The 15,750-nt window shown below is 43.1% G+C and overlaps 1 protein-coding gene across 1 annotated transcript in view; it reads right to left on the reverse strand.

Moving 5' to 3' along the window:
- Tnfaip8 (TNF alpha induced protein 8) overlaps positions 1-3,397 on the reverse strand; it is a 113,997-nt gene extending 110,600 nt beyond the window's left edge. The window contains exon 1 of the mRNA XM_032885858.1: positions 3,230-3,397. Coding sequence (XP_032741749.1) covers position 3,230 — 1 coding nt within the window. The 5' untranslated portion in view covers positions 3,231-3,397. The remainder of the gene's footprint in view (positions 1-3,229) is intronic.
- Between the last annotated feature and the right edge of the window lie 12,353 nt (positions 3,398-15,750).

Genomic DNA, 15,750 nt, shown 5'->3' on the forward strand with positions numbered 1-15,750 from the left:
GGTCTGTCTTTGTCATTGCTACCTCTCCCCCTAACTCCTGGAAGTTACCTTGCATCTGGTCCTTTCAACCCCCACCGTGCAAAACTGAGAAGGTCCGGGATGGGCCATTCTGCTAAGTGGGGAGCAAAACTCAAATCCGAATGTGAAAAATCCCCCAGAAAAAGCTGTGCTGCTTCCAAGTGCAGCTAAGCCCAGCTCCATGGGTGAACGGCACTGTGACTGACATGATGGCCCACACAACCCCAAGGATTTACTACTGGAGGTGCCCCTAAAGATCTGCCCTTCCCCCTACTGGACATTTCCAACGAGCACTGCTTGGACGCAATCACTTCTCTCCACATACCCTTTCCTCTGATTTCAACAGAAGGAAAACTGCAAAAGAGCTAACCTAAATTAACGCCCTGAGCCTGGTGGCTGCCATTCTATTTAGGGTCTCAGCAGTCTGCCCTCATATAACTCAAAACCTAGGCAGAGACTAGAGGTAACAATTCGATTTGGTCAGGCCGACCCACAACAGAGTCACCTAGGAAGAAGGAACCTCAGCCGAGGACTTGCCTCACTAGACCAGCCTATAGGCAAGTCTGCGTGGCTATTTTTTGATTAATGTTTGCTGTGGGAGGGCCCAGACTACTGTGGCAGTGCCGCCCCTGAGCAGGTGGTCCTGGGTTACATATGAAACCAAGTTGCGTAAGTCATGGCAGCCAAGCTAGCAATCTATAAAAGTAATTCTTTGAGGAGGGGTGTCTGTCCCTCTTCACTCCCCAGGGTGTTTCTATGCCGGCTCTAGCCCATTTCTGCTCCTGAATAAATGACAAGGAGACCCGATATTTTCATTAACAAGCTGCAAGCACTAAGCTGGGCAAATACTCCCAGCAGATTGTACCCACTCTGCTAGCTTGGGGACTTCCCACCACGTGGTCATGTAACCTGAGTCCTGGCTCACATCCGCCATGTGTGTCCTCGCCATGGCTGCTCTCTCATTGAGACTTCATGGTAACTTCTCATATAGACTCCATCTCCTTCTCACCGAATCTCCCCTGACTGGGATCAGAAGTCCTGGGCTAGACTCTTCTGCCCAGCTAATTGGTTGATCAGCTCTTTATCAATCAATCAGAGGTGATGGAAAATAATGTTTACAGAACATTGAGACTGGAGATGCTTGACCACGCCAACATCTGGACTGCAACCAGATGTCTGTTTGGGCATGGAAATGAGCATCTGGATACAGACAGCACAAAACCATCCCCCAACAGTAAGTATTGCTTCTCCATGCTTATTCCGTGCCTGCCTCAATGGTGGATTACCTACAAACTCCTCCCCACCTCCCTCTAGTTGCTTTGGGTTGTGGTGTCACTGTAACAGAAAGCAAACCAGTACAGAAAGAGACAAGAATGAGATTTCCAACTCACAATCCCTTTTCTCAGCAAACGCGAACTCTCGAGAACAAAGGCTGTGAAGACAGTGTCTACACTTTTGGTAAAAATATCTGAGGATTTATTAATGAGTCTTAAACCAGGAAACCCAGACCCACGTAAGAGCTTATAAAACCTACACCCAGAACACTTATTATCTAAATAAACTATTCACATTTACAGGGAGATGGGAACCAATCTACTTCCCTAAACTTTATTTACCCAGTTTACAGGCAAAAACTCCAGTGGTGGTAGGTAGGTGGAAGAGGACATTAGTCTTCATGGACGGTCACAGCATCCCAAAGAAAAGACAATTAAACTACTACCTAGAATATTAGCAGTAAGTTGTTGACTTAACTCCCTATGACAGATCTAATTAGAAGGTGGCAATAAATGTTTCCAGGTGTTTAATTAGGTGTGATAATTATTTTTTTTCTTAAACAGAAATGGAGTCATCTGATTACACTACAAAGTATAATGTTCTCTTACTTAAAACAGTGTGGAAACACCTTTGTGTAATACAGGATTCAATGTACGATAAAAATATCCGCTGTGATAAGCAGCACTTAAAGTGATTTATCAGCTCTTACAGCCACCAAAGCACCACAGCTTCTTAAAAGCCATCCTGTTAAGACTTCTTTCTTTTCTTCAGCCACAAAGTTTTGTTAGCCATGCACCTCAGTAAAGAATTTGTATTCAAAGCGTCTTTCCCTACTAGCATCTAAGGGGATTTTCAACAAAGATGTGAAAGAAATTTCGTGGGAATTCTACTTCCACAGCAAACACACAGCGAGAATAAAAAACTGAGCGGTAGGAGAACCAGAAATTATAATTAGACGGGAACTCAGGAACGCAGACTCAATAAGGCTGTGGGATGCAGCAAACTGGTCAAGGTATCGTTTTGTGTAGAAAGAAATACGTCCTCTGCAGTGAGTGTACTGATGTCCCTTCCTCAATAAAAATAACTTACACTGGGATAAAACTTTCACACTTAAGCAACCCAAGGGCGTTGCTATTTCAACACTGAGCAGTAAACTACAGTTGGTAGTGCTGTGTGTTAGGAAATCAATCGGTTTAGAAACATGGTGTTGCTTAGTCAATGAACATCATTTAGGTGGCCAAGTCGTTTGATTAGACTGGTCTTAAAACCGCCTATCAGCAGTCCTGGGTCACCCGGCCCTGGGAACTCATCAGGTGTTCTCCCAGCAGGTGCTGGAAGCTCGGCGCCACCGCTAAGCACATGGGACAAACAGAAACGCACACAAGCACACAACTTTCTTCACGGAATGATTTTAAAGCAAAACTGCTCGCTGCTGGTTTACAATGTAGGATTGGATAACAATCTCAGATCAGCATCTCAGTCTGAAATCTGGGGCATCCTGAACAACACAGGCAACCCTTGCTTCAGCGTATGAGGTTGGTTACCGAGAGGACAGTACACTTAGCCAGAATGGAGTTAAGAGAAGAAAGGAAAGGATGGGGAGAGGGGGCTCAAAGCGGGAGCTGGAAGAGGTCTCTCCCCGGCGGTAGACTGCCAGCCACCGAACTGGGATCCATAGTGTGGCGCCTAAACGTTAAAACTCCGGTACTTTCCAAGCTGCGCGCTCCCACACACTCACGCCCACTTCCACTCCCCACTCGCACCTACTCACACCTACTCTCACGGCTGAAACTCTTGGAGAACTGCAAGCGCGCCCCGAGGAGCACTTTGAAAGTTCCCAAGTAGTGTCTGGTTTTATCATTACTATTTTTTGACACCCCCCCACACACACACACACACAACCCCTAAGCTCCACTCCTGGAAGGGAGGCACTTACTCGGAGGAAGGGCGCGGCGGCGCCGGGACGAGTGAAGAACGGGGCGGTCCCGCAATGCTGTTCCGCGGAGCTGGACCACTCGCGGCTCTCGGCCCCCTAAAACCCCAGGCGGGCCCCAGCGCGGGAGAAGTGGAGCTCGAGCCTGGGGCGGGGCCAGGAGAGGCAGAGGCGGAGCCTGTGTGCCAGGGCGGAGCTAGGAGGTGGATTAGGGGAAGAGCCAGACTGCAGAGAGGAGGTCGGGGGCGTGGCGGGATAGGAAGGGGGCGTGGTCGGGGCAGAAACTCAGCCGTAGAGGCAGTGGGGAGGGACTGAGTTGCTGGGCGGGAGAAAAAGCAAAAGCCACCTATTAGGGCGGGGCCTGGAGGCAGAGAAAAGGCATTGTGGTCAGGGAGCTGGTAGTAGAGCGGATGGATCAGCACCTCCAAGGGCCTCAGTACACAGTGGTTCGCGCAGGACGTTGCTGCTCAGGGCAGGCAATATGGAAGGTCACCGGGCAGCGAGGCACAAGCTGGGAGCTGGCGGCCAAGATCTGCTTGAGAGATCTCTCAGTTTCTTTGCATAAATGAAATTGCCTTTGTAGTTGATGTGGTCAAATACTTGCTCTTTTGCACGATAACTGACTGACACTTAACCCATGTATGTGACTGATAATCTTTGGAAGTCTGGGTCCTGCTTCCTTTCCGTCTCTCTCTCTCTCCCTCCTTGTGTTAAGATTACCCACAGACATTCTAAGCACTTCCTGATCCTTGGCTTCCATTGTCAGAGATCCTGGAATTCCATTCATCTCGGGTTAAAGTCTCTCATTGGCTTTCTCATTGACTTCCTTGTGGGAAGCCACACACTCAAACTCACACCACTCTAGTGTGACTGACTGCCTTTACCCAAGGAACCAGGAAACTCCAGAGGAAACAACGGGATAAAGCTGATTGTGCAGTTTCCTTCTGTCAAAGAACCGTTCCGGGGTGACAATTGTAACTGGCAAGGAACATCCCACTTGTGAGTAAAAGGAACTCACCCATATCATAAATATTCACTCGTGAGACTAGCTATGTAAGGTGGGTCTGGAATACTATTAACAAATTAAATATGTGCACGCGACCATTCTAATTTTCTCAGCAGTCTATGGTGTAACTCTTAACAGCTCCTGGGATCTAGTAAAAAGAAAGGGAGATATTGAAGCTGCCCCCAAAAAGCGACACTCTTAGGAAATGCATGATTGATGGGGGCAGGGGAAAGTAAAGACTGGGTTGGTGAAATGGACAAAATCACAACGGTGTGGATTTAAAGCAAAACACGGGACCATATACTAGATACAGAGGTGTTTAAAAGAGGATCTCTGTCCACAGCTGTAATTAGGCATCAGAGGTATCAGGATGATTTTCTGGAAGGGGTGCTCTGAGCTGGGTTTGGGTAAAAAGTGGGAACTTCAAAATTCTTTTCAAGGAGCAGTGGTTTTGTGTAGCAGTTTTCTCCAAGATTAAAACATTCCATCTAGGGCTGGAGAGATGGCTCAGCGGTTAAGAGCACCCAATTGCTCTTCCAGAGGTCATGAGTTCAATTCCCAGCAACCACATGGTGGCTCACAACCATCTGTAAGGAGATCCGATACCCTCTTCTGGTGTATCTGAAGACAGCTACGGTGTACTTATATATAATAAATGAATAAATCTCAAAAAAAAAAACATTCCATCTAGCCCTGGGCTTTTTGGGGGAGGGGGAGATTTTAAAAATTTATTTATTTGGGAGCTGGAGAGATGGCTCAGTTGTTAAGAGCACTGATTGTGCTTCCAAAAGTCCTGAGTTCAATTCCCAGCAACCACATGATGGCTCACAACCATCTGTAATGGGATCTGATGTCCTCTTCTGGTATGTCTGAAGACAGCGATAGTGTACTCACATGCACAAAATAAATAAATCTTAAAAAATTATTTATTTATTTTATGTATATGCGTACACTGTTGCTGTCTTCAGACACACCGGAAGAAGACACTGGATCCCATTACAGATGGTTGTGAGCCACCATGTAGTTGCTGGGAATTGAACTCAGGACTTCTGGAAGAGCAGTCAGGGCTCTTAACCACTGAGCCATCGCTCCAGTCCCAAGGGGGAGATTTTAATGACTATTTTATTTCCCTAAGAGTTAGCCCCCAACCCTCCTACATATGTAGCAGATGAGCAGCTTAGTCTACATGTGTTCCCCCCAACAACTGGAGTGAAGGCTGTCCCTGAATTTGCTGCCTGCCTGTGGATCCTGTTCCCCTAACTGGGATGCCTTGTCTGTCCTCAAGGGGAAAGGATGTGCCCAGTCCTACTGTGACTTGATGTGCCAGGGTGGGTCGGTACCCCAGAGGTGGTGGGCTCCCCTACTCAGAAGAGAAAGGGGAGAAGGAGAGGAGCTGTGTGAGGGGGTACTGGGATGTCAAGCTTAGATATGTTAAGTAAATAATTAATTAATGGAATTTTTTTTTCATCCTTGCAGGACTGTTTTTCTTAAGGAATTCCATAAGTAGAAAGGTAAACAGTTCAAAATAGCTTCAGGAAATCCCTAAAACAGAGCAGATTCACTAGGCTCCTCCTTGCCAGAGTAAACAATAAAACTGACAGTCCGCCTCAGACAGAAGGAAACTGAGCTGCAAAGATTAACCCTGGAAGAAGCAGAAACCACCTGAGTTGCCTAGAAGATTAGATCAGAGTCACTTGGAAAGGACATTGAAGCCTGCTGAGCTCCTTGCAGTGTGCTCCAGGTTCTTAGATTTTGTGAATTGTCATCCATACGAGTGGAGTTTTGTGATGCAGCTATGTTTGAGTCATTTCTACTCCTTTAAGTAACCTTTTACCCATATTCCTGTGAGTAACCACAATAAAACTCATTGGTTTACCAAACTGAGCTTTGTTGGTATCCGTACTTTGGTTTGTCATGTCCGGGGTGAGTAGACATGTGTGTTTCGTCCTCCAAGGAAATGTTTTGTCACACAAGTGGCAAGCATTTTCTCATGTTACAAAGGATTGGAGAGTGGGCATGATGGTGCATGCCTTTAGTCGCAGTACTAAGAAGGCAGAAGCAGGTGATCTCTGTAAGTTTGAGGGCAGCTTGGTCTACATAGTGAGCTCCAGGACAGTCAAGGCTATGTAGTGTGGCCCTGCCCCATCCCCACCCCACAAAATATGATTACTAATATTAAAATGATAATAATACACAAAGGATTGGAAGAGAGGTTAGATTGATGCTTGGACTAGTGCTAAAACAACAGACCAGAACCCAAACTAAAATCTTTCATCCTCCAAGACCTTAGGTGAAGGAAGGCAGAAGAATTTTAAGCACAGGAGACATTAAGCATGCTTAAATGTTGTTTTATTGATAGAAAAGGCTTTCCAGTATGGAAACAGCATAGAGGACCCCAGAGCCAGGTAACATGTTCAGTAAATTGTCAAAACATGGCAGGTTAGATGCTGTGGCAGACAAAATAATGTCTCACAGAGAGATGTCTAGTCTCTGACTCAAGAATCTGATAATGTTAACATTGCAGGGTGAAAGAAATTCTGTCCTCATGATTTAAGATAAGAACATTGAAATGGGGCATTACCTTGGATTATTAGACAAGCCTAATTATATGGGTCCTCTAAAGTGGAAGTACACTGGGGCAGAGTCAAAATGTGAGGAGACATTCAGCCTGGGCCATGAGCCAAAGACCATGGGTGTCCTCTAGAAGCCGAAATGGGTCTCAGCTGACGGTTTCAAAAGGGTATGGGGCATCAGCCTTGCATCCCTGAGATGTAAGATGCCATTAACCAAAATTAAGCAAGGAAATGTTTCTTTCTTTAGGGCCTCTAGAAAGTAACTCAGCCCTTCAGACTCTATAATTTGATACTGGCGAGACTCCGGTGAGGTATGGAGCTATAAATAAAACTTTGTGTCAAATGCCTAACCTTGGGGTAATTTATCATGGCAGCAATTGGAAACCAGTACAGAATCTGAAGGCTGGAGAAGATGGAAAGGGTAAGATGGACTCACAACTTTGAAAAGGCCTAGAGATGGATAAAGTGTTGGGTTTGTTTAACAAGGTTTCTGAATGCAGTAGCCATTATGGGCAGTGTTTCCCATGGAGTTAAGGGAAAGAGCAGGAAGATGCATTCTAAATACTCCAGAGTCTGCAATTATGCAGCTAAATTGGAGGGGAAAGGGTTTTTATATTTGATCCTCTCTGCCAGATAACTAGACACGATCTCAATGCTTACCTGTATTGGCTACTTACTTATCACTATGACAAAATACTACAAAACAACTTAAGGGGATGAAAGATATATTTGGGTTCACATAATGTAATCTATGGTGGTGGGGAAGCAGGGCATAGTGGCTCTGTCTCCAGGCCAGGAGCATGAAGAGCACTCAGAGATTTCCACATAGAATGGACCAGGAAGCAGATATGCACCCAGGAACCAGAAGCATGAATAACCTTCTGAGGCCCAGCCCTGGCCAGCAGTTCTGAAAATAGCACAGTGTTGAACTGGGTTCTATTGCTATAAAGAGTTACCGTGACACGGGCGACATGATAAAGGAAATCATTTAATTGGAGCTGGATTGCACATTCCGAGTTTTGGTCTATTATCATCATGGCAGGAAGTATGGAGGCATGCAGGCAGACATGGCGCTGCAGAAGGAGCTGAGAGTTCTACATCTTGATTCACAGGCTATGCATCTGTGGACCGTGTGCCACACTGGGCATAGTGTGAAAGAAGGTGTTTCCAGGAGTCAGGTATTGTTGTTTTGGAGAGGATGGTGGACTTTGGAACTTTGTGTGAGAAAAGTCATTGAGTATTCAGTGCTTGGTGAAATGTTCTGTAGGCGCTTGGAAGTTAAGAATGTCAAGGAAAATGCAGAAGATGGAGCACTGTGAAGTTTAAAGTTTCCATTGGGGTCATTGTTGTTTTTGAATTAAGATTCTGTGGTTCTGGTAGGCTGGAGCTGAAGAATCAGCTATGATTAACAAGATACCTTTCTTTTGCTATCATACTTGATGCCTGTCAGCTGGAGCTGAGAATTTAGTAGTGATTAAGAAGAGGTCAGCATTATTGAGGTGAAATCTCCTGAGAGCACACAAAGCTATATTCCAGAAGTATCCAAAGTTGTATGCCATACTGGCAGCTGAACTTGGTAGTGTAAGAGTCGCTCAGGTAAACAGGACCCCCATTGAAGGAATCAGAGAAAGGACTGGAAGAGCTTGAAGGAGTTTGAGACCCCATATGAACAACAATGCCAACCAACCATAGCTTCCAGGGACTAAGCCACTACCCAAAGTCTATACATGGACTGACCCTGGGCTCCAACCTCATAGGTAGCAATGAATAGCCTAGTAAGAGCACCAGTGGAAGGGGAATGCCTTGGTCCTGCCAAGACTGAACCCCCAGTGAACGTGATTGTTGGGGGGAGGGCGGTAATGGGGGGAGGATGGGGAAGGGAAGCCGATATAGAAGGGGAAGGGGAAAGGGTTAAGGGGGTGTTGGCCCGGAAACTGGGAAGGGGAATAATAATCAAAATGTAAATAAATACTCAAGTTAATAAAAAAAAAAAAAGAGTCGCTCAGGTAGTACTAGTTTTAAAGACATGAAGGTGACATGGAGAGCAGCTGGGGTGGGCCTTGTGAGAGGCTAGGAGAAGCCATTGGTGAAGGTTCAACCACACTGGCAATTGAAGTGGCAGGATTGAAGGTTTTGCAGAGTTGAGGCTTGGCACCACGAAGAGAAGCTATGCGCGGCTACTAGTGAAAGTGTAGTCTAGCTGCAGCAGCTGACCTCAGCATTTTGAAGATGTAAGTACCTTGGCATGACCACCAAGAACAGCAACAGCAGTGGGATGGAGCATATAAGACAAGCTGTGCATTGCAGAGGGCAGAGCCAGAGAAGGGAACTATGCTACCTGGAGGAACACAAAAGATCCTGAGTGAATCCCACTTATTTATACTTTTGGAGTTTGGTTTCGCTTTGATTCTTCCCTCTTTTTTCTTTTTTTTCCGGAGCTGGGGACCCAACCCAGGGCCTTGCGCTCGCTAGGCAAGCGCTCTTCCGCTGAGCTAAATCCCCAATCCCGATTCTTCCCTCTTAAAGAAAGCATTTAATTTCTATTTGACTTTACAGTAGCCCACAGTTGAGAGATTGAGTTTTTAAAAGACATTTTAAGAGATTTGGGGTATTAGAGACTGAATTTTAATATGTTTGAATTTGTAAAAACTGAGTCATTTTAAGTTTGTAAATGTTTTATTTTGGAATGTCAATACTAATGTGTGATCGTGGAGTTGGAGAAGAAAGGAAAGGTTGTGGCGTAATAGTGAAGTAGTTGTGTGTCAGGTTGACAAGGGGTCAGTGGTGTGGCTACTTTTATGTCAATCTGACTCAAGTTTCGAAGAGGAGGGAGTATCAGCTAAGAAAATGCCCCATAAGATCAGGCTGAGGCCAAAGTTATAGGGCACTTTTTAAAACTAGTGATTGACGGGGCTAGAGAGATGGCTCAGTGGTTAAGAGCAGGGATGCTCTTCCAGAGGTTCTGAGTTCAAATCTCAGCAACCACATAGTGGCTCACAACCATCTGTAAAGGGATTCTACTCATATACATAAATAAATAAATAAATCTTAAAAACAAAAACCAAAAAACTAGTGATTGATGTTGAAAGGCCCAGCCCATTGTGAACTGTGTTACCCTGGGGTTGGTGAGCCTGGGTTCTATTAAAAAAAAATCAGGCTAAACAAGTCATGGGGAGCAAGGCAGAGAAGCATCCCATTCATGGTCTCAGCCTCCAGGTTCCTGCCCTGTTTGAGTCCCTGTCCTGACTTCCTTCAGTTCTGAATGATGATATTGGAATAGATCCTGTCCTTCCCAAGCTGCTTTATAGTCATGGTGTTTCATTGCAGCAACAGAAGCCCTGACTAAGACAATAGGTGAGTGGGTGTTACTCCCTTACAGCTTTAATGTAGTTTTGTATTTCTGACATCTTGATTACAAAAATGAAGAAGTTCTTCTCTGGATATGTCTATTTTGGATTTTATATGCTTCCTTGTGCTTGAGTATCTATTTCTTTCTCTAGATTTGGGAGTTTTCTGTCATAGTTCCTTAAGTTGATTCTCTATACGGTTACATTTGATCTCAGCTTCTTTCTCTGTTATGGATTCTTAGGTTTGGTCTTCTGGTCACACTTTAGAGTTCTCGGCTCTGTTTCCGTCTCAGTATCTGAATGCTGTTTCCCATCTACCCTGTGCCCACGAGCGACTGGCATTCTTTCTTCTGCTTTGTTGGTGCCACTTTCTACAGGCTTTTAAAAAGATTTTATTTTAGAAAAAAAAATTAGATTCAGTATTTAATGTACATGAATGTTTTGCCTGCATGTATGCATACTTGGTGTTCACGGAGGGCAGAAGAGAGAATTGTTCCCCATGGAATTAGAATTATGGTTTTAAGCTTCCATGTGTGTTGTTGCAAAAATATAAAAAATAAAAAAAGTATTGTTGTCTTTTACCTCGCTAGGTCCAGCACCGGAGTGCCCCATGATATCTGCTAGATATTTTGGCAGAAACACATCCCAACTCCTCGACGGCCCAGTGTCTCCTGCCGCCGAACACTTTGCTACACTCAAATCGTCACATAAAAGAACACACAACACAATAACTTTAGATCCGATTGGTAAGATATAATTGCCCACATAAACATACAAAGTCCAGTACCATCCATTCCTTAAAAACATTAATAACCTGAAAATACACAGAGCAGAATCTTAACGTCACTGGCCATGGCTTCTCTCTCTCTCTCTCTCTCTCTCTCTCTCTCTCTTTCCTCCCTTCCATTCCAGTCTCTTCTTCTTCCTTCAAACTTCTCTCCTGCCCATCCTTTCTTCTCCTCCAATGACAGGCCTCCTATCCTGTACCTGCCCCTCACCTGTATTTTACAAATTCAGTGGGGAGAAGATTCTGGTGAAGTCACCTGATTCCTGAGTACTGACTAAGCAGCTGTCCTTGGGGCAGTGCATCAAAATACAGATAACTCCAGGGCAAACCACAACACATGTGGGTGCTAGAAATCAAACCTAGGTCCTTCGTAAGGACAGTAAGTACTCTAAGATGCTGAGCCATCTCTCTAACGTCAGAATTTATTTTTAAATGAGTGTGATAGCTATTCTTGGTTGTCAACCTGACTACAACTGGCATTAAAACCCAGTGACAGGATACACGTGTGGGTTTTTTCCTTATTAAATCACGTGCAGAGGGAAGACCCAATTCTATTCTGGATCTGTTGAGGTGGGAAGACCCACCTTTAGTCCGCTACACCTCCTGGTGGCAGTCTATGTAAGAGACATGGGAGAAGAAAGGGCTTGCCTTTTGCCCCTTTGCCTTTGCTTTTGCTGGCAAGCATATTCACTTCCTGGAATTAGAGCCTACTGTGGGATTCTGACATATACTGAAGACCAGCTGAGACATCCAGCCATGTATGCTGAACAGCCCCTGGATTCTTGGACTTTCCATTGGTAGACAGACATTGTTTGGGCTACCTGGACCACAGTCTGCAAGTCACTGTAATAAATAAACCCCATACAAATACATACCTATATTTAATTTCTATAACTTCTGTTCTTTTAGAGAACCCTAATACAATAAGTGTATATGAGTTTAAGTGTATTCTGAATGCAATGTCCACAGAGATATTGGGTCTTTTGGACTTGGATTTACAGGAGGTTGTCAGCTGTCTGACATTGGTACTGAGAACCCAACTCTTTTCTGCAGGGGTAGTATTCACTCCTCACTCCTATCTGCTGAACCATCTCTCCATCCCTTCCACTTGACTCATTTGAGTTTTTCACTTTCACTTTCCCACTGTATTATTTTTCCCACATCACTCCTGTTTTTCATCCATTCTCCTCCTCTCTATTCCTCTCTAAGACCTGTAGTCAATTACTTTGTTTGTTTGCAGGTCACTGATACTTTTTCCAGATCTTTTGATATTTTCACCTGTCATTTTACTCACTCAAGTTCAACACTTATGGAATTATATTGGAGTTTTATTGCTGTGCCTTTCGTTTTTCTGTGTTTATGATTTTTGCATTTGTTAGTTTGTGTTGTCTCCTCTGGGTTTTGGGGGCATGCAAGTGAGGATTTTCTTACTAAGAAGCTTTTTCCAGTACTGGGTAAGGATAAGACAAACTTTTGGGAAGCAATATTCTGTGTTTTTTTTCTTGGCTCTCACAGACGGAGCCTGTAGCCCCCCATCTTATTTGGAAGTTCAGAAATAAGCCTTTACATTACTAAGGAATTAGAATACCACAAACGTATCTAACCACTCTGAAAATAGTTCTTAGCATGGCAGAATTGTGCAACGTCTGCCCCTTATATACGACTCCCATGAGACCTCACTTGTAGGTCTCCCCAGTTTTTTCAGCTGGAGGTCCAGTGCCCCCTTGTGGAAGAATACAATTTAAAAGCAATTATTCAATACTGTGGATTACTAATTATCCACAGCCTAAACAAGATTGGATTGAGGCTCTTAGTTCAATTTCCTACAGCCTACATTTAAAAAAAAAACTGGGTCGAATGGCATGATGGGTAATAATCCTAGGGTTGGAAATGTAGAGCAAGGTTCTTTAGGCAGAAAAAGTGTATGGGGCAGAGGGGCCGGGCCACTGAGGCCCTCTAAATCAACAATATAAATCAACTTACAGAAACTGTGGAAGCATGCAAAGGGCTTGCCCGGGTCTGTACCAAATGGGGAACTAGAGTTGAAAGGAGAAGCAGACAGATGCCTTCCACCCCAACCCAGAGGCTACTTCCACTTGGTAACCACTCTGCAAATGAAATTTTCCTTTCCTCCTAGGAAGACTCACTAAGGAAGTTGCAGTCAATAGACAAGATAGGATGAACCCAAGGGCATCTTTGGAGGTTCATTGTCCCATGATGATCTCCCCTTTTAAAGTGTTTAAAAGATTACTATTTTTATACGTAACATATACAAGTACATATATTTTTATACCTTACAGACCCTTTGCACATTAAATACTATAGTTCCCAGTTTATAGTGTTTTTATGTGATTCCTGAGTGTGTGAATGAGTGGGCCTACTTCTTAAGCCTTTTCTTGAGCTCTTTTCCTTCTGTTTTGGCCAATTCCAATGTATTCATTTTTTTTTAAGATTTATTTATTTATTATATATAAGTACACTGTAGCTGTCTTCAGATACACCAGAAGAGGGCATTGGATCTCTTTACAGATGGTTGTGAGCCACCATGTGGTTGCTGGGAATTGAACTCATGACCTCTGGAAGAGCAGTCGGGTGCTCTTAACCGCTGAGCCATCTCTCCAGCCCCCAATGTATTCATTTTTAAAAATTATATTATCCCATAATCACTTAGAATCCTGTGTTTTCTACAGGAAACAGAAAAGGGTGGACCAGATAGGAGGAGAGGTGGAACTCTGAGAAGTAGAGAGAGGAGAAACTAATTATGTAGGAAAAAAAAACCAAACCCTACTTTCAATAAAAGGACAAAAATAGCTGTTTAAAAGCACTTACTCTTGAAGTTTCAGAATATTTCTCTGTCCAAGCCTGTTTTGATTCAACTTAGTCTGAATTTTTTTGCACTTACCTCATGCCTAGCACATTATATGTGTATGTATGCATGCGTGCACACCAAATATCCTCCAAAGCTATTTCAAGCTCTACTGCTGGACTTGCAGTTCCTGGCTTTGTGTATAGAACCCTGACCTTCAATAAGTATAAAACCTTTGCCTATGTAACCTATTTTCTACAACATCAATAATATTTTTATTTTAGCAACAGAACCTAAAGCTCTTGTTGGTTATCTTCTTGAATATCTGCTTTCAACTCTCTCTATTCTCCTTTGGGCCTTTTATAACTGAGTTGGGCCTTTCATAACTGAGATTTTGGCTTTCCCTTCCATTTTATTCTTGAGTTCATGAAGGTCCCATTATATACTTTCTACTGTATATCTCTACAATTTCACATTCTTGTTTTTTTCATGTATGTAACCAAGTTACTACTTGATTCAAGTTGGAACATTCAGAATTACTGTTTTCCAGCTTCAGCTTTTATTACTTGGGAATCATTTTACGTGCTTAAAAAAATTTATGTGGCACTATTTTCCCATGTAGTATAAACTCTACATACCAAATTACAATAGCAACTCTGTGGGCAATAATACAGGCAGGGTTTTTAATGTTTGTCCATTTAGGAGTACATTTAATTAATAATGGGAACAGTAATTTCCTTTTAAAGCGTCTTTGTGTATGGTGGTATCTGTCTTTTAGGTCTTATATTTTTATATTCAATTTTTAGTGTGTTGGAATGTATGGTGTACTTTCTAAATTTCTTCCACCCACCAATGGAGGACTATGTAGGATAATTTAACTCTGGATACTCATGGAAAATACAGCAAATACCATGTGTTATTAATTCCAATTTTTTAAAAAGTCAGGAAAAGTGGAAGAACTTATTCTAGAAGAATGCATTTAGGAAGCCTGAATAGATTAAATGAAATTCATATTAAAAGAACTTTAGAACATAAAAAGCTAATTTCAGCTTAATCAGACATTACCAGGGGAGGCAGTATTTTGGTATGTAGATTTATTTAGAACATTCATATTCATACCAATCAATGCCACTAAGAGATTTAAGCTCCTTTTAACTATTAGATAGCACACAAGCATAGCAATAAAAATAATAAAAATGCTTCTATGGAGGTAAATACATGACTTCTTTATAAATTTCATTATGATTTCTCTAGTCTCATGGAGAATTACAACAATTATTTTGTAAGCTGCTAGCTAAGACTTTTTAAAATCATGTTTCATTAGATTTTTATTGATTAAAATATTACATCAATCTTCCCCTCCCCTTGAGATCTTTTAACTTCATATTTTATTAGCTCAGTGATTCCATGCCTAGCCGCCACTCATAGAGCATTGACTGTGTGGCCCTGTAGAAAGCTAGCTTTCTGAATCTATCCCTTGGGTCACATAGATAAAACTCAGTGTCCTCTTGATACAGCACATCTTCAATCTCGCAGGGTTTTGGGACTATTTTGAAGCAGATAGTACTGAAAGACATTCACTTTTACAACAGTATGTGCTGTATATGGGATTTTAAGTCATAGCTTATGTTAACATTCTTCTCCATTAAATCTCTGAGGGATATTACAGACACCTCCCTTTCCTGCAGAACGAATTTCCTAACATGTTCTTGTGAAATTGTGTGCAGTTTCAGGGCTTTATTTGCTGCTTCTCAGAATCAAAGTTCTGACTTTCCCATTTGGAATGGGATGAGGTTTTTTCCTTTTTGAGCTAAGTTCCGCTGCTCACCTCCCGCCTAGTTAGGTGGGCAGCAGGACCTGCGGGCACTCTCTCACATTCCCTAATTCCGAGCCATCTTTACTTTCTGCTTCAGTGGAGGGTTCTTCAGTCTTACATCTTCATCTCCCAACATGTGCTGTTTAAAGCTTCTTTGCTTCTTAGCATGCGCAAGCCTCTGTTATTAAA

The sequence above is a fragment of the Rattus rattus genome, chromosome 15 (genome assembly GCF_011064425.1).
Source record: "Rattus rattus isolate New Zealand chromosome 15, Rrattus_CSIRO_v1, whole genome shotgun sequence".
NCBI lineage: Eukaryota > Metazoa > Chordata > Mammalia > Rodentia > Muridae > Rattus > Rattus rattus.